Source organism: Psammomys obesus, unplaced genomic scaffold (assembly GCF_907164565.1).
Source record: "Psammomys obesus unplaced genomic scaffold, mPsaObe1.curated_primary_1811, whole genome shotgun sequence".
NCBI lineage: Eukaryota > Metazoa > Chordata > Mammalia > Rodentia > Muridae > Psammomys > Psammomys obesus.
Genome location: NW_026596234.1, coordinates 11,137,194 through 11,161,796, shown reverse-complemented (window position 1 = coordinate 11,161,796; position 24,603 = coordinate 11,137,194). Strand labels below are relative to the sequence as shown.

The window sequence follows — 24,603 nt, the reverse complement described above, 5'->3', positions numbered from 1 at the left end:
TATTTCTCTGCCAGTCTAGATCATATATGGAGTTTAACATCAGCTTTTTAAAATAGAGTCTCACTGTATAGCTCAGAGTAGCCTGGAACTCACTATGTACCCCAGACTAGTTTTGGTATCAGGAGTTATGATCATCCTGTCTTGGCTGGGATAAAAGGTGTGTTACAGCACTGTCTGGCATCAGCTGGGATTTTTAATAAGGACTGCTATAGACCAACTCAGGAAATTTTATGGTCTTCTTTCTTCAGCCTCTTATGAGAATGATGATCGATTCCCAGAAATCTCAAGAAATATAAAAATCTCAGAGCATGTCTCAGATTTTAGGCTGCACTTTCACTAACAAATTGGAACACTTTATACATGTTTAGCTGGCTTTTCCATTGAGGCTGACAGCAGCCCTTGGGCTTGAGTGATCACCTGAGCTCAGAGGACCATTTGTTATCAGCTATGCTTGGCAATCACATTTGAAGAGAAAACCACAGTGTTGTAGTGAGGTGCTGAAAGCGCACCCCTGCTTATGCGAGGGAGACAGCAGTGACAACATGAACACTTGCGCCCGAGCCCACCAGCACACAGCACTCAAATGTGGTTCACCAGCCAGAGACAGACTGAGTGGAATTGTCCCCAAGGATGGTTCTGGGAGAATCAAACTGCCTTGTCTGTCTGCCAGCACAGTGCCTCAGTCTCTACTAAACTCTTCGCTCCTCCATCTTGTCTCTCCCCTCCAGCAAGACACACTAGATGCAGATATCCACATCGATACGGAGAATCAGGGCATGTACAAGTTCATGTCTTCCCAGCACCTCTTCAAGCTGTTGGACTGCCTGCAGGAGTCCCATTCCTTCTCCAAGGCCTTCAACTCCAACTATGAGCAGCGAACTGTCCTCTGGCGAGCTGGTGAGGCACACAGGCTTAGGACAGGTCACCCTGGCCACATTCCAGAAACACCAAAGCCTTTGGAGAATTGTCCTATTTTATAATCCTATTTTTTGTTTTGTTTTTTTTTTATGTACATGAGTGTTTTGCCTGCATGTATGTCTGTATACTACATACCTGGTGTTCAAGGAGGTCAGAAGAGGGCACTGGATCCCCTAAGAATGGAGTTACAGATAGTTGTGAGTCTACATGTGGGTGATGGGTACTGAACCTGAGTATTCTGGAAGAGCAGCCAGTGCTCTTAACCCCTGAGCCATCTCTCGAACCTATATTTTTATGTGATATTTATATCTTTCTCCGAGGGTAGTGAGTATAGGAGTTTGCAGAAACATACTACAAACTTTTGTTACCATCCCTTAATGTTCTCCCCAAATTCCTTGTTTTGTTGAAACAATTTTTTTTTTTTTTTTGCTATCTGCCCTAGCTAACCTAGAACTTCCTAGTAGCTCAAGCTAGTCTGAAACTCGTATCAGTACCCCTGTCTCAGCATCCTGATTACTGGGATTACAAGTATGTGCCACCATGCCTGAGTTTGTTTTGTTTTGGGAAGTTGTTTGTTTGTTTACATGGGGTTTCTTTACATAGCCCTGTTATGTTCTGGAACTCACTCTGTAGAACAGGCTAGCCTCCATTTTAGAGATTCACATGCCTCCTGAGTGCTGGGATTAAAGGCATGCTCTACCTTGCCTGGCTTAAGTGACTGTTTTAAACCACACAGAATGTCGTCTTCCTTGTAGTGCTTTGTCCATGCCATTGTCTTTTAAACTGTGTTCTTCCATGAGCTTTGTAGGCAAAAAAAAAAAAAGCTATCAACTTAAAAAAGTGCTAGAATTCTTTTTTAAAATTTAAAAATTATTGTGTGTGATGACATGAGAGAGTACACATGTCACAGCATGTGTGTTGTGGAGGTCAGAGAACTTTGTAGAGTGAGTTCTTCCATCTCAATGTGGTTTCTGGGGATCTACCTCAGGTCTCCAAGCTTACAGTGAGTGCCTTTACCCACTGAGCCCTCCAGCCTTCTTGAGTACTAGAATTCTTAAGATCTGTTGGATTTGAAATGAGACTAATGGCTTTACCAAGCACAATGGGAGAAGCAGGGCATCTGTACCATTGTTCTGGAGAGTCATAGTTGCCACCATCTGCCTCAGGTTTCTTGTATGACTAGAGGAGTGTCCTGGCTGGTTGCATGCATTGCTGATGTAATTGCCTTATCTCTAGGCTTCAAGGGCAAGTCCAAACCCAATCTTCTCAAACAAGAAACCAGCAGCCTGGCCTGTTGCTTAAGGATCCTGTTCAGAATGTACGTTGATGAAAACCGCAGGGATTCCTGGGGTGAAATACAGCAGCGACTTTTAACGTAAGATTGTTTTCCCTTTAATTTCACATCATTCTGTAAATTGAAAAGAGTAAGAGAGCCAGGTGGGGTAGCTCACGCTTCATCCTGGTGCTTGGGAGGCAGAAGCAAGTGGATCTCTCTGAGATTATATGTGTATACACACACACACACACCAAAATAGAGGGAAGGGTGGAAATGAATTTCTCTGAGTTGCAGGCCAGCCAGTACTACTACAAAAGAGTAGGAGAGAAATGCCTGCGCAGCAACATGACATGACTGGCTTCCTCTTGCTGCCTCAGCTATTTCAGGTCCTAGAATCCTGAGCAGAATGGACAGGGCTAATTCCTTTGCATCCAAGCCCTCCCTGGGGCTGAAAGAAGTGCTCTGACCTCCGAGTCCTGACTCCAGCTAGCATGCAGGGTATGCAGGTTACTGTCCCTCCTGGGAGGAGGTCCAAGGAGTGGCTGTCAGCCCTGTCCCCCTATCGTTCCATCATCATTAGCAGGATCAGCACACAGAAGTGCAGCAGTGCAAGCAGGAAGCACGGGTTTCCATCCACTTCCTGAGCATCACTAAAAGGCTGAGGAGCCTCATGTTTTACATTTTTCTTTGATGCTGGCATGTGAATTTGGCCTTGCACAGGCTAAGTACATGTTTTACAGCTGAGCTGCACTCCAGGTCCCCCAAGCCTCCTTTTACTTCTCTGAAACTTAGCACACAGCACTGACCTGGCAGTAAGGCAGAGTCTCCAGCACAGCACAGCAGCACACACGTCATTCGGTGGATGTTAACTGTCAAGTGGCTGTATCAATTATCAACATAGAATTTTGATGTATTCCTATGCTACAGAGTGCAGTGGTAGAGCACTTGCCTACCAATATGTGACTCCCTAGTTTCATTCCTAGTATTATACACACACACACATATCCAAAAATAGAGGGAAGGGTGGAAATGGGCTAAAATATTGTCATACGTCCTTTAAAATGATGGAATTCTTTTCTCCTTTTTTACTGTTATTCTCTTTCCAGTTGTCTTACAGTGAGAATAATAAACTTTTGTTTGGTCCTTTGAGATAAATTTTCATGCAGCCCAGGCTGGCCTCAAACTGACTATGTAGACAAGGCTGACATTGAACTCCTAGTCTCTTGTCTCTACCTCCTAAGTGCTAAGACTACAGGTGTGGGAACCACACCCAGCACTAATAAGTCTTGGCTGAAAGAAGAATTATTTAATTAAAGGAGAGATAATGGGTTTTTCCCACCTTTCTTTAGGACAGAGTCTCCCTATATACTACATCAGGCTGATCTTAAATTCACAATTCTTCTAACCTACTCTCCCCATACGAAGGTCATTTCTTAAATCAAGCCTGAAGGATAATTACTTGCATAGACTCCTAGCATCTTTTGTTAGGGTTGTGGCGTAACATTTAAGTCCAGGAGCAAGTTCAGAGTGAGGGAGACAGCTAAGAACAGTGAAGGCCTCTTATGCTTATTGTGCTACAGACTGACAGAGTGCCACTCTGGCCATTGCCAGAGCTGTCATTTGACAGAAGAAATTAGGGCCTGGTGGTTTGCCCAAACTGGCACAGCCAGTAGGTATTCAGTAGAGTACTAAAGGAGTCTGGCTCTCCACTGGATGTGAAGTGCCAACTACTGTCTTATCAAGCCTGTCTCTTAATTCTAGTGTGTGCAGCGAAGCACTTGCCTATTTCATTACTGTGAACTCCGAAAGCCATCGGGAAGCATGGACGAGTCTCCTGCTGTTACTTCTAACCAAAACCCTTAAAATAAATGATGAAAAGGTACAGTGAATTCCACTGTCTCTTTGAGGCTCTGGTCAGGGTGGGTGCTTTTTCTCTGTTTGAGATGACTGTTAGGGACAGTTCTTCAGGAAAGTGGGTGCCTTCAGATGACAGGGCTTTCCCCAGAAAACCCCAGCTGGGAGGGGATGAAGTATGGCCATGTGTGGCTGTTAGGAATGCTGCTGATCTCAGTCTAAGAAAAGAGGTTTGATACTATACAGTGGTGGCATGGACTAGGAGCCCACATTACAGCATGGAAGAAGCCTGTTGAGGATAGCAAGACTGTTATTTTTATTTTATATACCTTGGCGTTATGTTTGCATGTATACCTGTGTGAGGGTGTCAGAAACCCTGGAACTAGAGTTACAGACAGCTGTGGGCTGCCATGTGGGTGCTGAGAATTGAACACAGGTCCTCTAGAAGAGCAGCCAGTGCTCCCAACTGCTGAGCCATTTCTCCAGCTCCAATTTTTTCTTTTTTTTTTCTTTCTTTCTTTTTTTTTTTTCAAGACAGAGTTTCTCTGTGTAGCCTTGGCTATCCTGGACTCACTTTGTAGACCAGGCTGGCCTAGAACTCAGAGATCTGCTTGCCTCTGCTTCTCTGAGTGCTGGGATTACAGTTGTGGCCACCTAGCCCGACCAGCTCCAATTACTATTAAAAAAAAACTCAATGTCATTAAAATAAGGGTTTGGTGTGGGTGTTTTCTTACAAGGTCTCATATAGCACAGGCTAGCCTTGAGCTTCCTGTGAGCTGAAGATTCCCTGATCCTTCTGCCTCCTCTTCAGTACTTATTTACTTAATGTGGTACTGGGGATTGAACTCAAGGCTTCATGCATGATATGTAGCCCAGGCTGGCCAGGAACTTGTAATCTTCCTGTTTAGTCATATACCACATCATCCAGCTAAAGTATTAACTGCAACAAGTTTTAGTAGTAAGAAAAGGCAGCAGCAGTTTTGTAGCATATCATGGTTTAGGTTGAGATGAATGCCTTTGAGAAACTGATGCAAATAAAAATTGTTTGTCTAACTTGGTTTTCTGCTTTCCCCCCCTGCAAGTTCAAAGCACATGCTTCAATGTACTACCCCTACTTGTGTGAAATTATGCAGTTTGACCTGATCCCTGAGCTCCGAGCAGTTCTGCGAAAATTCTTCCTGCGGATAGGCCTGGTATATAAGATATGGATTCCAGAAGAGCCATCGCAAATTCCAGCAGCACTGTCATTGACATGGTAGCACTGGCTCCCATGGCCACTGCTGTGGTTCTGTAGATTATCCGTCATGCCGTCCCAGCTGACAACCGAGGAGCCACCCATCGATCATGTTGGGGCTCAGCTCTGGATAGCAGTGGCCTGTGCACTGGCCTCACCACAGTCCCAGTGGAGGCCTGTGCTGCCTCAGTAAACCGTTGCACACCAGTAACTCTTTGGGTGGGGAGCCCGTCCCATCTCTCATTCCATTTTACTGACTGAACTGTCAGGTCTGTTGTTGTGAATGCCACCATTTCCTCGAAGAGCTCCAAGACTGGTGATAAATTGTCGGAAGTCACTCTCCTTGGAAATAATGAACGTTGCTGTATAGGTTTGTGTTTGTTAGAGAGTATGTTAATAAAATTCCTTGTAACGGCTAACTGCCACCGAAGTACACCGGGTGCTTTGTTGTTTGAATGTGGTAGAGAAGTTTGAATGTTTGTGTCATTTTTGGGTCAGCCTAGTTAGATTAAAAATTGTAGGAAAAGAGGGGTGTTTCTTATGTTTTGTTTTGTTATTGTTTGAGTGATTTTCTAAAGTAATTTACAAAGATATATTACTGAAGATTTGATTTAAGGCAGTTTAGTAGACTTAAGAGCTTGCAAGGTTTAAAGAAAATGTAGTGCCTCATGCCTTATGGCTCCCTGATTTAGTAACTTGGGAAGACAAAGTCTGTAGGAAAAAATATTCTAATGGTAAAGGTATTAGCCCTCCTTGAAGTATTTGTGGGTGGGCGTTCCATCAAATTTTCCAAAATGCATTGTGTATCTTTGTCTGAAATCTAGAATATTAAATAGTAATGAAAATGAATAATTGACCCAGAGTCGGTTTATCTTTGAGTAAACCTTTTTAGTTTTTACCTGGCTGCTTTGCATTCCCTATTAAAGGGATTGTCAGAGGGAGGGACAGTAACTTAGCATACCCTCCTCAGTCACATATCATGAGTGGAACTAGAGCCTCTGTGGGGCCAGCACAGCTGGACTGTGACAGTGGCAGGGGTGGCACCAAGAGCTTCGGTTAACTTGAGCCGGGGGGTGGATTCTTTGGCAAGATTAGATTCTGGGATCCATATGTTGGTAAAAGTGCTGTGCCCAGAACCACAGTAGAGCAAATTCTGAGTGCTCCCAACACCCACAGCAGCCAGGCTAGAGGCTTAATCCAGAGCCCATGAGGAAGAAAACTCAGGGCTTCCTGTCTGCCCTCACCGCTCACCTGGAGCAGCACTGAGTGGCTAACATGTTATGAAACACATTGGAAACATTCAGACTTCTGCCTACATCTGTCCTACGAATTGGGGTTGTACTGATGTCGACTCTGGTGCCTTAGAAGTCAGTCATCCTTTGGAATGTGTCTGTGGAACTGGACCTTTTTTCTTTCTAGGGGTTCCTGGTGCTTTTGCTGTTTTCTCTCGTTTTTGATACCCTGCCACGTGCTCAGTTTGCCAGAAGCACTTGTATTTATGCTTTTCTTTCCCAAAAAGTATTTTAATTTATCTTCCAAAGGGAAAAAAAAAAAAAAAAAAAAAAAAAGCAGGTTGAGGTTCTTGCTAACACAGCAGTGGAGAGGGCTGTGTTCCTTAGAGGAAGGGCTGTGTTAGAGTGGGCCCCATCCGTTCCTTCTTTTCGCTGCCTACCCACCTGTGCTGAGAGGTCCTCCCCGGGTTGCCGCTCAGCAGGCTCTCAGCCATCAGCAGTCCTTACGGTATGATACCAGACATGCTGTTCATTGGGCACATCCGGCCTAAGCTGTGTCCCTGACTGGTGGCCTTCCGTCCTGTGTCTTGCAACATCCCACTCATCTACAATAGCTTAGCTCCCTCAGTGTCCCCTGCTGCCTCTAATGTTTTGCCCCTAACAGGGTAAGGATTGTGTCAGTGTGTTTTCTTACTTGCTGAGATACTCGGCCTTGAATTTCTTTATTGTTTTGTTGTGTAAATGATTGACTTTTCTGAATGATGCATTTGAATTGTACAGCAATAGAACTTTGAAAAACGACGTCAAACCATTCAGGGTAATTTTTCTTGTCAGTGGCCAGTGGCATCCCTGACCTCCAGAAACAAGCCATTTGGTATAAATTCTTTGTGGTGAACAAGTCTCTTTGTTCTTTGTCATTGGCATGTGTGGCTTGAGGCCACCAGACACCAGTGCAGAGCAGGTCCAGCTGTGTATCCTCGTGTACACTGCCCACGAGGAGGCAGGGTGTAGCATCTTCCAAGGCCTTATTTCTTTATCAGAATGCTTTTAAGTGTTGGCTGTATGTGCTGGGTTCTCTAAAGAAGTTTCTGTTCCCAAGCTGCTGTTCTGAGCAGTTTTGTTTTTGTCTTTTAAGGATATCACCAGCTTTGGCATCTGAGCAACACACAGTGAATGGGATATGTGATTTCTGATGTGTACCTTCAGAATCAAACACATCTTCCCTCGTGTACAACCAAAGAACACAGACATTATGAAATTGTATAGTAATATCTGGAAACACAACCCTTTCCTCCAACAGGTGACTTTTGTACAAAATTCAGAAAATCTATAAAGACAACCCCCTCAAAAAAAAAACTAAACATTTTTTCTTGTTCTTTTGTGATTATGACTGTATATTTAGTTGTCTTTCTAGCTATTAAAAGAACGTGCTGACACATGTAGGCGTGGCCGCCCCACTCAGGTGTCTGTTATTACAGTGCTAATGGATACTGGTTGCTGTAGGCACTGGATCCTTCTGAACTCTGCTTCACTGTTTGTGGTAAGGTAGACACAACTGGAGCTTGCGTGCAACCTGGAGTTGTGCTGCCATCAACTTTGTTTTTTTTGGGGGGGGAGAAAAAAAAACAAAAAAACCCCAAGCTGAGCATCATAAAAAATGAGTCTATCTGGAAAGCCTTGCTCTCAGAAAATGACACTCATCAAATGTATGGTTTTTCTCAGTATTCCTAATTTTTAAAAAATGTACCTTGCATATTTGCATCAGACATCTCTTTATGTGCAAAATTTATGTTTTTGCTCTTTAAAATGTCTAAAGGTTATTTACTAGCTACTTTGATTTCATCTATACACAATGATTAAGTGCATTTACTATTGGTAATTTAATGAAAAGCATTCCTTGCCCAATGGATGTAAACATTTTTGAAAGAATAAAGCAGAATTATATAATATGAAATGCTATGTAAAGTTTTCTATGTACAAATATTATGTATAATACTGTTAAATACCCCAATGCTTTGATCAAGTGGAAAATGAATAAAGTTTTAAAAAGTAAAGCTGCTCCTAATGTCAGTTTATATTCTATCAAGCTATAGGTTGGGCTAGTTTGAGTTACAAATTTTCAATTGGGAGTAGGATTTGGCTCCAGGCAGAGAAGATGGCTTAGGTAAAAGTGCTTGCCCTGTAAGCCTGGCTTCCTGAGTCTGACCCCTGGGATCCACATTAAGGTAGAGACAGAGAACCCAGTCCACAAAGGTTCCTCTGGCCTCCACACTTGGTGCTCCACACACGCACACAATAATAAAATAAAAATTAAAGTAGAAAGCAAGAAATATGCATAACAGCACTCACTGACCCATCATTGTCTCAGTCCCACTCCCTTGCAAGGTAGTCTGACAAGCCTGGCAGGGGAAAGAAGGCTCCCTCTGGATGGTTTAGGCTTTTAGGCTTAGGCTTTAAGGCATTTTCTTTTCCCAGCATGAGATTCCTGATTCTAATTTGTTGGGGCCCATTGTTGGGGTAATTTGATAATCACACTATCCTCCTGCTTATTGCACAGTTGCTGTGAGTTCAAGAGTGCAGCAGCCATGCCATGCCCAGGAGATAGCATTACTCAACACTCCCCTTCTCTAGCTCTTATGTCCTTTCTGCCCTCTCCTCCATGATGGTCCCTGGTGCTGGATGGAGTTGATGGAACTGATGACCCTTATGAGTATATGATGGTTTTGAGGTGATTCATATTTCCCAGGTTTGCCTTGAACTTGCTTTGTATCAGAAGATGACCTTGAACTTCTCATTTTCCTGCCCCCACATACCCAGTACCTCCGTTAGGAGGGGTGCACTGCACTGGTTTTTATGCAGTACTAGGGATTGAATTCAAGATTTCACACCTGCTAGCCAAACACTTCCAATGAGCTATAACAGCAAAATCAAGAGAATGTTCTGGCTCCACCAAGCTGCACAACAACACATGGCAGCGTGGGAGGATTGGCCTATGGCCTCATTGTTTCTACCTCAAGCTTCAGTGTGTATGCAAAGCTGAGTGTGGGTCCCTCTTCACATCTGTGTGTAACCTTTTCACATCTACTGCAAGCTGCTCCTCTCTATCCTAGCACGTACTCCCTAGAAGTGGCTGTGCAAGAGGTCGTCACAAAACCCATGTGACTTCAGGGGGGCCTCAGATGAGCCACACTCTGGATGAGCTAACCTACATTGCCTGAGGGGAGGGAGAAACTAGAAGGTAGGAGTGAAGCCCCCTAAGGGCGGGGCTGCTCTCAGGCAGCATCACCTGTGGGAATGAGACTGTGGGAATGATGGTGTTGGGAAGGGTGACATGAAAAGCATGGTGGGCCTGAGGGGTATATGTAACTCAACAGTAGAGCACATGCTTAGCATGCATTGAGGTCCTGTGTTTACTCTCTATCACTACAAAAACCAAAAAATACCTAAGTCTGCCACCACAGCTACTCCAGGTATTTGGTTGGCTGGTTGTGACAGGGTCTTAGTCTGTAAACCAGGCTGGCTTTGAACTCAGCAATTCCTGTACCTACCTCTAGCTTCCAAGTTCAGAACTACAGGAATTCATCACAGGACCTGGTTTTATGGGGTGCTGGGAATGAAACCCAGAGGTTAGTGTATGCTAGACAGGATTCTACCAACAGAACTACATCTGCAGCAGTTAAACTGATTTCAAATAACTGCTTTTTGGTTTTGTTTTTGTTTTTTTGTTTGTTTATTGGTTGGTTGGTTGGTTGGTTTTTTGAGACAGGGTTTCTCTGTGTGTAACCCTGGAACTCACTGTAGACCAGGCTGGCCTTGAACTCACAGATATCCACCTGCCTCTGCCTCCCAAGTGCTGGATTAAAGGCGTGCACCACCATGCCTGGCCCTCAAAATTTTTTAATTAGACTTTTTATGTGTGTACACAACTGAACATGCTATGGCACACATATGGAGGTGACAGAACAGCTTGGAAGAATCAGCCTTCTTCAATCATGTGGATCCTGGGTGTTGGGGGATGGTCTTGTGCACTGTGTATTCAGATGTTGATCTCTGTTGCAGTCCAGACATGGGCATTGTGATGATTATTGATCAATCGCCTGTATCAATGTTGTGTAAAGGATGGTCCCAAATTATCTCTGATTGGTTAATAAAAACCTGAAGAGCCAGTAACTGGGCAGAGAGGTGAGGAGGCAGGACTTCCGTATCCAGTCTGGGGGGGTGGGGTCTCAGAGAGAGGGGAGGAGTTTGTTAGGAAGACAGAGTTAACAGAAGGCCAAGGCAAAACTGAGATGGCAGGCAGGCAGAAGGGCGCATGGCTGGGACTTGTTACAGACTTGAGTAACTGCGTTAGAACAGATGACTATCTGCCCAGTTACAGTGCTGTAAAGCTTGTTGTCTGTGTCAATTATTTGGAAACTTGGACACCTGGACATCAAACTCCAGTTGTTAGGCTTGGTGACATGTGCCATTAGCTAACTAGCCCCAAATTTTCATTTTTTTTTTTTTTTAAAATAAAGGAACAGAAAAGTTCAGCTCAGGTCTATAGTCCCAGCACTTGGTAGATGGAGCAGGAGGATCAGGAGTTCAAGGCCAGACTGCTTACACAGCAAGTTCCAGGCCAATCATGAGAACTGACCTCAAAAACTCATGTTGGCCTTCCTGCTCGGAGGGAAGGGTGTCCTGGGACTCAGAAGCCCAGGAACCACACAGCTCTGAGGTGGGACAGTGTCCCAGTGGAAGGCTAACCTGGAACTCAGGGGCCCAGGGGTCACATAGCTCTGAGGTGGGACAGTGTCCCTACGGAAAGACATCCTGAGACATGGGAACTCAGGAACCACACAGCTAGCTCTGAGGGATGGCCTCTTCAGCAGAGTAGTTGCAGCTCCCAGGGGAGGTATCCCCAGCCAAGCCAAGGAGCTGCTCAGCCCTGCTTCACCTCTTGGCTTCTTCCCTTCTCTTCATTGCTTCTTGGCTTCTTCCAATGAGTCACATCAGGTGACAAATGTCATAAAAGAGATTTATTGGAGGGATGAATCTAGGAATGCCCACCTCTGCTCCTGGGTGATGGTAGCAGAGACCTGAGCAGACACAGCCTTAATATAGGATTTCTTAGGGGGCAGAATATTTGAGGGCAGAGATAGCCAGAGTGAGGGTTGGTGGGATTTCAAATCCTAAGCCTGGGAGCTCAGGGGTTAGTGGGCTTTCCTGCTCAGGGATTGGTGGGGTTTTGATTCAGACTCCACCTAAAATTAGCATAATCTAGGCTGGATCCTATTGAAGGGCTGGAGATGACCTTGGTGACTGTTCCAAAGGCAGGAAACGCTGTTATGACAGTTAGAGAGGTCTGGGGGAGGGGCCTGGCTTCGGGGGCACCTCAGGCAGGGGTCTGGCCACTTCCCTGCCTTGAGTGTTTACAAAGTTTACCAAGGGAGTCCACAGCAAGGAAGAAGCCTTTCCCTGCAACGTGAATAGCTGACAGCCACTGAAGGACAGCTCCTGTGACAGCAGTAGGCTGAAGCAGGAGAGGTGTTTTCACCACGGTCAGCTCTCCCTGAAAAGGCATTGGTGTTCTGACCGAAGCTGCCATTTGACAGTAGCTGCCGTTTTGATTGCTCCTGCAGCTGTGGCACAGCCTGGGCCTGGAAAGAGGGGCTCTGACAGCTCTGGGGGCCGGGGCAGCAGCAGCGGCAGACAGGCAGGCAGCTCTGATTGAGCCGCTCAGGGACTAAAGTCTAGGCCTGAAAGCCCAGCACTTAAGAACCTGAGACAGGAGAGCTACTGCAAGTTTAAGGCCAGCCTGGGGGCTACATTAGGAGTTCTAGATCACTCTGGTCTACAGAGTGAGACACTGTCTCAAAACCAAACCAAAATCCAACTAAAAGGAGTCAGAGGATACACTGTTGTCTCCTATGCAGCTCGCATTCAGTGCTGAGCTGTGGGGTTTTCCATCACATGGTTGTACTCAGAACTAAAGCTGCCTCAGTTCTTAAAAGGTTTGTCCTTATTTGATGTGAATGGGCGCTTTGCCTGACTACATTTATGTGCATCACATGCGTGCAGCGCCTGCAGAGGCCAGACGAGGGTGTCAGACCTCCCCGAAATGGAGTTACACTTGTCAACTACCATGTGGGTGCTGGGATCTGAACCTGGTATTCTCCAAAAGCAGGGACAGAATTTAACTGCTGAGCTATCTCTCTAGCCCAGCAGAGAGATATTTAAAAACAAACAAACAAACAACAAAGCCCAATGGGACTCTACTTGATTTTAGCTATGACCACTTTTCATCTCACCCTTTTCATCTTTTTTGGGCCAAAAGAAGGCTTGTTCACTGCAAGTACAAAGCAGATATGTCCACATTTAGTAACAAATCTGAAATTCTGGTTTAAAAAACACAGAAATATAAGACTATGCTCTCGTTTTAATCCCAGGTGTGGGGATATGGGGCTGCTGTTTCGGACTGTCCACAGCAGCTGACTGTGATTTGCCTCGTGCTCTAGCTGAGGCGTTGTTTTGCCAGCTGCTGGTAGGTTCTGCGATTGTGTAACACTTGGAATTCTGGGAACTTTTCAGGGAGTATATAGATAGGTGAGGCTGGTGGTTGTTGGTCGTTCAGTGGGGTTGGTTGCAGTTAGTAGTCAAGCTCAAAAAACAAGAAGAAATTAGATTCAAGGATCCTCTCCGTCTGACTGTCTCTCTCTCTCTCTTTTATCCTTTCTCTCTGGGGAGAACAATAAAGGATGGAAAAAAGAAGAACCCACAAAGTAGCAAAGACCAGCTACAAGTGGTCAACATGGGGCTTGAAAGTTAGAAATGACAAGTTTGATTTCAAATGCTGGAGAGGAAAGGGCAGAGGTAAAGAAATGAATTTTTTTTTCTCAATATGACAGCCAAAAATTTATTTCAGCTGCTACACTCCCCTCTTCTATCACTTTGCTCCCAAAAGTTTTTGGTTTGGTTTTGTTTTTGTTTTTTGGTTTATACCCAGTTTCTAGGAATAGGAAAGTTATTTCATATACCCTGGTAGCCAGGTTAAACCTCCTCTCCCCTTTTAAGGTCATGTCCAGCAGCACCTGGAATTCCTCCTCATGCAAATGAGGCATTCCCAGCACTTTAGCCCTGCCCAATGATGTATGCTCACCTGGGAAGCCTCTACCTGCTCCCCAAAGGTTTAAGTCGCCTTGGTTCCTCATTAAATGAGCTGTCTCACTGAAGCTATCTCTCAAGAGTGTTTCTGGTCACACAGCCCCCTGAGGTCTCTTTCACCTCTGGCCATTCCTCACCTGGATTACCCTCTTGGGATCTACCAGTTGAGGTAGCAGGCTGATAGCAGGTGGAGCCTGAACAGCAGGAAACAAAGAAAACCTTATGAATGAATCCCTGAAATTCTGCTGTTACTGTGTTTTTAATACAATCAGCCGGTGTAGCCAATGCTAAGTATAGGCAGAGGTTCTCATTAGGCTTCTCCGAGCACCATGTAGATCAGCCTTCCTACGGTGCCCACATCCGTGGTTCTTCTGTTACTACAGAAAGACATGCTGTGCTTTGGGGGTGGTTATCCTCAAACAGACCCAATTGTCTCTGCTCAGCTTACCGGCTTTCTACCAATGCTGCAGAGATATTAGACCGATGTTACACAGATGCAGGGTACCAGCCTGCATCCAGGGTATGTGGTATGTGTGTATATGTGGTATGTACATGTGTGGTGTGTGTATGCTGTATGTGTGTGTGTGTGTGTGTATGCATGTTTGTCGTATGTGTGTGTATATATTTACTGTGTGTATAGTGTGTGGTGTGTGTGTTATATGTGATACTGGGACTGGGCATCAAACTGTAAGAAACATTGAGAGTCTTTTTTATCACACACTAAAACTTGTCTTCATGACAAGAAATTCAAATCTTTTTAAGCCCCAACCTTGTAAATCCTCCTACCCTATAAAACCTTTATTTATGCAAAGACCCTGCTGCTTTCTTGAAACTTAAATGATTTAACTGCCCAACCCCTCCTTTCTCCTTCATTCCCTTCTGTTTTGTTTTGATTTTGAGACAGGTTCTCTGTGTAGCTCTGGCTGTCCTGGAATTTGCTCTATAGACGAGGCTAGCCTTGACAAGGATTAAAAGCATGTGCCACCTTCATTTCCTCTTTAAATTTCCTTTTTAAACTAGCCAATCGATAAAGTGTGAGGTCAGACACCAGCCAATGAGGAAAAGACACAATCACCTCCTACATTAGAATAATGCTCTTCCATTTTTGTTAGCAACATACTCTAGAATCTAGAGTCTAGAAAAGTGGTTCTCAACCTGAGGGTGGGGCCAGGTCCTCAAAGGACCCTTTCACAAGGGTCACCTAAAGCTGTCAGAACACAGATACTTAGAGTGATTACTAACAGTAGCAAAATTACAGTTAGGAAGTAGCAACAAAAATAATTTCATGTTTGGGTCACCACAACCTGAGGAACTGTATGAAAGGGTAGCAGCATTAGGAAGGTTGAGAACCACTGGTCTAGAGTCTAGGGTCTAGATCAAAGTAAAGTCTTGCCTTGTTGACACATTTTAACTGGAGTAGAGGTCTCTTTAGAATCTTGAACTTATTTCTAACAAAATCCAGGGCCTTGGTTGGCCAAGCAGTGCTTTGTCACTGAATCATTAACTTTATACTTCCCAAGGGTAGAGGAAAATGTTTCTTTCAGACAAGCAGATTAGTATAAGTAAAATAATTGCATGTGGGCTGGTGGTGTACATGCTCAGTGCTGGAGTGCTTGCCTAGCACGCCTGAGGCACTGAGTTCAATCTCCAGCAGGAGGAAGAAAAATGAAGTGTAAGATGATCATTGCTGCTGCAACAGTAAATACATGGCATTTCACCCATTCCTGTGTGGAAACCCAACAGAGGGGCAGGAGAGATGCTCAGTGGTTAAACACAGTGGCTGCTCTTCCAGAGGCCCAGGTTCAGTCCCCAGCTCCCACATAGTGTCTCAAAACCCTCTGTGACCTCCAGTTCCAGGGGCAACCAATGCTATCTTTGAGCACTGCATGCACATGGCACACAGAAAATAAAATAAAAAATAAACCTTTAAACACAATACCCAGCACAGCTTTATTGAGAATCTAGGATGTTAAAGTGCTGGAGGCACATCTATAAACAGAGCAGTAATCCCTAACTCCTTTCATAAGAGTCCTTGGGCTCCTGATGGGTGATAATTAATTGAAGAGACTTATGCCATGCAGAAAACATGAGGGCTAGTTTTGAGTGTAGAAGCACTTGCTGCTAAGACTGAGGACCTGACTTCAATCCCTGGAACCCACAAGCTGGACAGAACTGACTTTCACAAGTTGAACTCTGTCCTCACTCAAACACTATGGCAGCCATGTACCCTTCCCATTACATAAATAAACAAATGCTTAAAAACATTTTAACTCGGAATGATACAATACCAAACCAGCTAGATAAGATACAGAATGCCTAGTTTAATGAGAACCTAACATAAATAATGCATGCTTTTTAGGGTGAGCGTTCCCATGAAACATCTATTATAAAAATAGGTGTTTGTTCCCCGGAATTCATGTCAAGTTGGGCAGCCTGTAAAAGTACTGGCTAAACGGTGTGCTGTTGGATCAAGATGGAGTGGGCAATTTCAGAGAGTGGTAAAGCGGCCCTGGGAAGATGTCATTGCTCTGCAACCAAAATGCAAAGGGAGCCAGCCACTCTTGGATCCAGGCAGAGGTAGGAACAAATATCAATGCTGTGAAGTGGGATAAGCTCAGAGCTGGGGGGAACAGAGAAGGCAAGCTGGGCTGGCCACCGAGGCCTCCCTCTTTAGATCCTCATCTTTTCTTATTACATCTCACTAGTCCTCAGTCTAGCTCAAACTGGCTGCCAAGCCTTCACTATTCTCCTCTTGGCACTTGCCAGGCTGATAGTCATAAGAATGTCTCCTGGCTTTTGAAAAGGTAAATTTTCTCTTGTTCAGGGGCCTTTCCCGTTCATTCCAGTTACCTTCAAGTTGTCACCAATTACATCATCTGAAAAAAAAAACTTTTTTGAGAAAGGATCTCACTGTCTAGTTATGCCTGGCCTCTAACTCATGTTGGGTTCCAATAAATGGCGATTCTCTTGCATCTGCATCCTAAGTGCCAAGAGATAACAAGCATGTGCCATCACGTCCAGTTTCTCTAATCCTTTTAGGCTTCTAAAATGGTGTGTGTGTGTGTGTAAGTTTTTAGTTTAGTTTTAAGTTTCAGTTTTTAAGGCAGGATCTGTCATGGAACCAGGAGCTCACCAATTAGCTATCCTGGCTGGCCAGTATGCCGCAGAGATCTTTATCTGCCTCCTCAGATATGGAGTTACAGTCCTCGGCCACAACCCAGGCTGGGCATTCGAACTCATGCCTTCTTGCTTGAGCGGCTATTCCTTAACAAAGGGATCGATCCCCCAGCTTGAACTCCTTACTCATTCATTTATTCTGCTTGTCCTAGAAGAGACGCTTTACGTGAACGAGCACAGCCCACCAACAGTTAAGAACCACCAGGAGCCACAAGCAGAACCTGACAGGGTCTGAGGAAAGAAACCCGAAACAGGAGCCTGCGTCAGAGGGCATAGTCTCTTGTGACGTCACTGCAGAACAGAAGGGGGGGGGGTCCGATTGGCTCGCCCATCCGGGGTGGTGCCAAAAGCACTCCTGGCCCCTCCCCGCGTCTCGGCCTCACGCGCACATGCGCCGTGACCACCATCTTCGCCGCCGCGCCATTTTGCCAGGGTTTGAATGTGAGGCGGAGCAGCGGCCGGAGTGGGTAGTGTCGGCTGCAGCCCTCGCTCGGGATTCACTCCTCGGTCTCGCTGTCCCCAAGAGGTAAGGCATGGAGCGGGCAAAGTGGCTGTCGGGACGCGGCCGAGGAGGGGACGACCGCTGGGAGGTGGGTCCCGGCCTCCGCCCGAGGCCGCGCACCGGGGCTCCCCCGCACGCCGCCGCAGGGCCGGGCCTGACCGCTCCGGGAAGCTCGAGGCTCGGCCTCACGCGAGCTTCCCGAGCTCCCGCCCTTTCCCCTCCAGCGCCGCGCTGATTGGCCGCGCCGCCGCCCTTCACTCCGGAGGCGTTCGCTGATTGGTCGCGCCCGCGCGTCCGTTCTCAGCGCGCCGGGGCCCGCAGCGGGAGCGGTGTTCGGCGCTGAGGCCTGAGCTGGCGGAGCGGGTCTCGTCCCTGGTTCGGAAGGAGGCCGGGGCTCCCCCACTCTGGCTTCGCGGGGCTTCGGCCTCCAGTACGGTGGACTTGGGCCTCGGGGTCTCACCTGGCTGAGTCGTTCGTGCCAGGACCTAACCAACGTACAGTCAAATGGGGTTACCCTTTCTGGGGCGCACGGGCTTTCGAGTTGGATCATTTTGCTCCTTGCACACTTGGTCTCCCCCGAGGGGTGTAATTCAGAGCCAATCGTTGCCTGTCCACGAAATTTCTGATTTCTTAATAATCTGAATCTGGCGGTGGAACCCGTGTTCTCGCACAGCCTGAGCAATCTCTTCGAAGCACCGAGATGGATGGCATTTTACTCTCTCTTCATTTGCGTGCTTGGTTCAGTGGCTTTTAAGGTTCTGCTGGTTGTTGGCCCTGCTTCCCAGAGGGCTCGCCTGAGCTGTTGTCTGTCTGCCATCCGTCTCCCCGCAGCACAGTAGCCTCGCCTGCTCTCAGGTGGCCACGCTCCGGTCCTGCATGGAGGCCACGCCTTTCGTGATGTTAGCCTGGCCACCCTGCCTGTCGGGTTCCCCTCTTAGCAGTTCTCACTTCGGTTCACATCAGCCAGTTTTATTTGCTCCATAGCTCTGACTTTATATGTGATTCTTAACATGCTTGTTTCTCATTGGCTCTGATGTGAGTTCTTCGAGGATAACCTCTTTATTATTGCTGTGTTCCAAGTGTGCGAGTCGTGAAGACATGGAAGGCCTTGTTTTAAGTTTTGGATAAAGGGTCTTACATAGCCCAAGCTGGCCCCATACTTGTCTTTATACAAGTGGAGGCTACCGCACTCAACTCTCTTTCACCGTTTAATCTGTTCAAAGGAATTTTTCTCCCCTCTGGCTGCATTGATTTCTAGTTGGGATTTGGGTGAGAGAGCAGTACTCTAATTGTGGAATTGATTTGTTGCTTTATTTGTTTAATAACTTCATTCTTCTTAATCCTTAGGAATATAGTGAAGAAACAAAAATGGACACACTCTCTCAGTGGGGAGCTTCTATTCTAGTTGGGGGAAGAACACAAATGAATTAGATTTTCAGATAGTGGCACCTGACAGATGAAGACAGTTTCTTTGAAGAGGTGGCATTTGACCAGAGACTATCCAGGGAAAAGTGAGGCAGAGGAAATAGAATGCAAAATTTCAAGAACAGAAACTAACTTGAAATATTGGGGTGTTTTAGGAAAATTCAGTTAAGCTGTGTGGAGAGATCGTACAGGGCTTTGAGAGTAGTGTAAGGAGTTTGAATTTGATACAAAATGGTAGATTACTGTGATTAGGAAACAGAGGCAGGCAGGAGGCACTCAAGTTACTGCCCAACTTCTCTTGAAGTGTTCATAATAACTCTTTTAAAAAAGCCAAGGGTAGGGTAGACAAGATGGACTGAGGATAAGCAACCCTTACCTAGCCTGACCACCTGGTTGTTTTCCCTGGGATCCACGTGAGAACTGACTCCTGTATGTTGTCTTCTAACTTCCACACATAGGCTGTGGTGTGTACACACAATAAATGCATATAGTAAAATTTTGGGGGACAGGAGAGATGCAAGAGCATGTATTGCTCTTGCAGAGGACCTGAAGTAGGTTTCCAATATCTACAGGTTGCCCAGAATTGCTTATACCTTTAGCTGCAGGGGATCTGATGGCCTTGGCTTCTTTGGGCACCTGCACTCACCTGTACACATATACAGGCAGAAACATACAGAGAGATACACATATACACATAGATTTGTTTAAAAAAAAAATTAAAGTGAGTGTAGGTGCTAAGTTACACTGTTAATATGTATTATCAGCTTTCACTTACTGGATTTATTTCCCTCTCCCCAGATATAAGGAAGGCCTCAGAAATGCTTCTCTTAGTGCAGTAGAGATATCTTAAGAAAAAGACAAACGTCTTGGGTCATTTTATCATGTATGTTTGTGAGATGGCCTTGGGAAACAAAAGTGTTAATTCCCAAAACCTTCTTTAACTGAAGGCCTGTAGGAGGAGGTTTGACTTTCAGCTACTCATTCAAGACTTTTTTTTAAAAAGGTGTTCTTTTTTTGTGTGTATGAGTGGTCACCTACCTGTATATTTGTATGTGCACCAGATGTGTGCCCTGGTGCCTAAGGAAACCAGAAGAGGACATCACATTCCCTGGACCTGGAGCTGCAGATAGTTGTGAGTTGCAGTGTGGGCACTGAGAGCTGAGCTAAGGTCATCCTCTTAGAGCAGTTTGTTCTTTGACGAAGCAAGCGTCCTCGGGATTAGGAAACCTTAATTGAAGGATTGTCTCCATCAGGTTGCCTGTAAGAAAGTCACTGGCTGTATTATTTTTTTGATTAATGATTACTATTAGAGGGCCTAACCCACTTTTGGTGGTGCCACTCTGGCTTAGTGGTCCTGGGTGGTTGGTGTAAGAAAGCTGAGCTGAGCAAGCCAATAAACACTCCTCTGCTTCACTTCTTGCTTCCACATTCTTGTTTTGAGTTCTTGCCCTGACTACCCTTCTTCATGGACTACACTGGGGATGAAATAAACCCTTTTTTTCTCCCCTGGCTTGCTTTTTTGAGCATGGTATTTATCACAGCAATAGAGAGCATAATAGAGCATACAGCACATGCTCTTACTGTTGAACCAACTCCCCACCCCCAAGATGAGCTTTTGAGGGGGCTGGTGAAATCCTCAGCACTTATGTAAAAGTCAGATAGGTTCTAAAATGCCTATAAACTCAGCATTGTGAGTAGGAAACAAGTGATCCCAATGTTGTGTTACCAAATTGTGGGTCATAACCTGTGTCCCAGGTGAGGTATGGCCACCCATCCTCAAGCTCAGTGTTGACTTCCCTTGTGATAAAACCTTAACTGGTAGTGGTGGTGCATACCTTTAATTCCAGCACTCAGGAGGCAGAAGCAGGTTGATCTTTGTGAGGCCAGCCTAGTTTACAAGGGAGTTCCAGCATGAGTACACAGAGAAGCCCTGTCTCAGAAAACAAAAACAAACAAACAAACAAAAAAACAACCAAACAATAGCTAAGGGAAAGGACTACAGAAAGGAGACTACAGATAGCACATTTTGTTTTGAAGGTCATGGTTTTTGGCTGTTGGGAAGTGCCATAAACAAGCACAGTATTAGAGAGGAGGCCTAATCTTTTTTGTTTTTTTCTGAGTGTGTATCAAGATGAAAGCTTAGCAGGGTATGGTAGTATATGCTTGTAATTCTAGCATTTAGACAGCTTTCCCAGTTCAAAGCCAATACGAAACCTTGGTTCAACAAAACAAAACATCAGTGAAAAGGTCTTTTTCATGCTTTAGGAGAATGCTGTCCATGTCTTCTTTGACTGCTGCTCCTTTTCAAAACCTGGCTTCCAAGCTTCCTTCTTTTAACACTGGGCTTCCAATTGTGTTCTTAGTTTAGCCTAGTCATTTCCACTTAGAGGCTGCCCTAGAGAGCGGAAGAAATGTTATGAATCAGGCAAATTTGAAGCAGGCCTGTCTATCAACTTGGGCACTTAGGTTAGTCACTCTGAGTTTCCTTCCCTACTGTTGTTTGAAATGAGAAAGCATATAAATCACCCAGTATGGTTGGGTCGTACAAATTAGCCCTTTCCATTTAAGTAAAACAGTGTCGAATGCTCTATTCTCTTTACCTCTGTTCTGCAAATCAAAGTTCCAGATTGTCTGCTTTAAAAATCTCTAGTGAGCTGGGTGTGGTGACACCATTAGTCCCAGCACTAAGGCAGAGGCAGGTGGATCTCTATGAGCTGCCAGGTCTACATAGTAAGTTCCAGGACATCCAGGCCTACACTGTGAAAGTTTCTCTTGAATGGCTCACTATTTATACATTTAAATTCTGAAACAGCTTGGTTCTGAGGAACCAATTGATCTGTGTCTCTCTAGTTCATATTCATCTCTTCAGAGTATTTCCACTGGGAGATGAGTCCTAATTCTTCATATTCACCGAGATCCTAAGAGATCATAGGTGACTTCAATATTCCAGTAATCTTCATCTTACTTTTCTAGCTGTTAGCTGCTGTCTGTAGATTCCTTTGACATTCTTTTTACTTCGAAGACATATTTTTCAGAATTTAGTAGGTGGGTGTGTGTGAACATACCTTATACCACATACCTAGTGGGCTCTGGGGTAGCACTTGCAAGCAGGCCCAGTCCCCCCCATTTATTTATTGGGGAATGTGCCACAGTGCTTATATAGAAGTTGTCAGGGAGTTTAGTCTCACTGTCCACTACATGCCAAGCGTTTTACCTGCTCACCACCTCACCAGCCCCAGACACATTTCTGTAGTGAAACAAATTGGCACACTAAACTAGATTTTCAAAAATTATACTTGTAGCCTTGGGCAGCTTAGGCCAAGGTGTTTTTAAAATTATTTTTATTATTTGTGGGTGCAGGTGGGCACTTGTGCACTGTGATACATGTGGGTAACTTTTGTGCATCGGGTTCTTTCCTTCCACTGGATAGGTACTAAGTGGAACTCAGATCTTCAAGCCTGCTGGCAGGCCCCTTTACCAACTTCGAGCTATCTTGCTGATCTCTAAGGTTAGATTTTGGTGCCAGATGTTTGCTACATACTTGTAAAAAAACAAAAACCTTTCCATTAATTGATTTTGGGAGGGTTTGGGAGACTGCAGAGAAAGATTACAGGTCTGATTGGGGAGTGAGATTACAGAAAGGGATTAGAGGTTTGGTACTTGGCAATTTAGGTATGTCTTTCCCAGTTACTCTGGAAGCTGAGGCAGGGGGCAAGTTCAGGGTCAACCGTGATAATTTATTGACATCTTTTCTCAGAGTAGAAAATAAAGGGGTTAGGGATGTGCCTTAGTTGGTGCTTGCCTAGCATGTACAAAACCGGAGTTCCATCCCAGCACTGCATACATCAGGCATGGTGGCACACACCAGTAAATCTTTTATACAATCATGCATCCATATTATATATCTTAGGATCCATCTATTTTAAATGTAGTATTCCAAACAAAATTATACAATTATGCATCTATAACTAGTCCAGTTTTAGAAACTACTAGCAGTCTTAACAGCTCTTTTGCATGCAAAGTGGTGTGATTTAAATCAAGGTCTCAAGTGATTACTCTTCCTAGTTGGCCTCATGTTTTATGTGTTAGAATCCTTAAAAGCTGTTCTCAGTACCTAGTTTAAAGTTACTGTTTCTGAGGTTGGAGAGATGGCTCAGTGGTTAAGAACGTTGGCTGTTCTTCCAATGGTCCTGAGTTCAATTCCCAGCAACCACATGGTGGCTCATAACCATCTGTAGTGAGATCTGGTGCCCTCTTCTGGTGCACAGGCACACATGCAATCAGAAGGCTGTATAAATAAATAAAAATTTAAAAAGTCATTGCTACTGACCATAGTCACATGCTCTACAGTTAATTTCCTGAGCTGTGTTTTTCTTTATTGCTTATATGTGTGTCAGCCATTTATTTAGCTTTGTGTTGTAAGGGCTGGAAACATAGTCCAGTAGGCCGTGTGTGTGTGTGTGTGTGTGTGTGTGTGTGTGTGTGTATTTAGCATTTGTTCATTTCTAACACAGTAAAAAATTATGTGAATTAGCACATGCCTGTAATCCCAACACTCAGTGAGGCAGAGGTAGGCAGATCTGTGAGTTCAAGGTCAGCTTGGTCTACAAAGTGTGTCTAGGGACAGCCAAGGCTACACAGAGAAACCCTGTCCAAAACAAATATGTAAATTAATTTTTTTTCTGTGTGTGTGTATGCGCTTGCACATGCCATGGCATGAGTGTGGAAATCAGTACAAGTTGAGGACGTAGTTTTTCTTTGTCCACAGACATATAAACATATTTGAGAGGAGTACATGCTGTGGCACATGTGGATATCAAAGGAGAATTTTGTGGAGTATTTTGTTTGTTTGTTTGTTCGTTTTTTTTTTCTTTCACTCTTATATGGGTTCCAGGGCTCAAACTCAGATCCCCTGAACCTTCTTTCTGGCCTATGCATTTGTTTGTTACTCATTTTATGTTTAATTAATAAAATAATGATGTATATGCTTATGTGACTGTGTGTGCCAGGAGAAATCAGATCCCTGGGAGTTGCCTGATGTGGGTGCTGGAAACTGAACTCAGATCTTCTAGAAGCAGGAGTCTGTGCATGAGCTCTTAACTACTGAGACATTTGGCTGGACCCTGTTTTTAATTTTTTTTTTTTTAATATTTCCTGCCATATGGGCGCTGGGAATTGAACCCAGGTCCTTTGGAAGAGCAGCCAGTGCGTATAACCACTGAGCCATCTCTCCAGTCCCTTTGTCATTTTTTAATATCAGAACTTTAATGATATCTTATTTATTGCTAAATGTGACGGTGCATTTTATAGTCTTTTCTACTTGGAATTTGAGCTTGTAAAATCCCTTGAGCTTAGGAGTTGACCAGCCTGAGCAACAAAGTTAGATGTCTTCTAAATTGAACAAAACAAAAAAGATTTGTCTAGTGTTTGTTTGTTTTTTTTGTTTTTGTTTTGTTTTGTTTTGTTTTTTCTAGACAGGGATTTTTTTGTGTAGCTCTGGCTGTCTTGGAACTGTATAGACCAGACTGGCCTTGAACTCAGAGATCTGCCTGTATTAGGCTTTTGAAAAAAATAACATTTAATTTTTTTAAAAAAATTTATTTATTATGTATACATTGTCTGCCTATATATTTGCCTGCACGCCAGAAGAGGACCAGATGTCATTATAGATGGTTGTGAGCCACCATGTGGTTGCTGGGAATTGAACTCGGGACCTCTGGAAGAACAGCCAGTGCTCTTAATCTCTGAGCTATCTCTCCAGCCCATAATATTTAATTTTGAAAATTTTTTGCTGTATATGTATGATGGGGCTGTGCACATGCTCTGGGTAGGGAGGCCATAG

The 24,603-nt window shown here is 44.7% G+C and overlaps 2 protein-coding genes across 4 annotated transcripts in view; both read left to right on the top strand.

Moving 5' to 3' along the window:
• Arfgef2 (ADP ribosylation factor guanine nucleotide exchange factor 2) overlaps window positions 1–8,568 on the top strand; it is an 88,452-nt gene extending 79,884 nt beyond the window's left edge. Inside the window, exons 36-39 of the mRNA XM_055595963.1 lie at window positions 729–897; window positions 2,155–2,293; window positions 3,956–4,073; window positions 5,131–8,568. Of these exons, the coding sequence (XP_055451938.1) occupies window positions 729–897; window positions 2,155–2,293; window positions 3,956–4,073; window positions 5,131–5,307 (603 nt within the window). The 3' untranslated portion in view covers window positions 5,308–8,568. The remainder of the gene's footprint in view (window positions 1–728; window positions 898–2,154; window positions 2,294–3,955; window positions 4,074–5,130) is intronic.
• Window positions 8,569–17,237: 8,669 nt separating this feature from the next.
• Cse1l (chromosome segregation 1 like) overlaps window positions 17,238–24,603 on the top strand; it is a 39,389-nt gene continuing 32,023 nt past the window's right edge. Inside the window, exons 1-2 of one of the 3 annotated variants that reach the window (XM_055596138.1) lie at window positions 19,804–19,893; window positions 22,192–22,269. The gene's annotated coding sequence lies outside the window, so the exon portion shown is untranslated. Of the gene's footprint in view, window positions 17,361–17,677; window positions 17,831–19,803; window positions 19,894–22,191; window positions 22,270–24,603 lie in introns of those variants that run through there. The other 2 variants (XM_055596136.1, XM_055596137.1) reach the window with 2 other exon arrangements.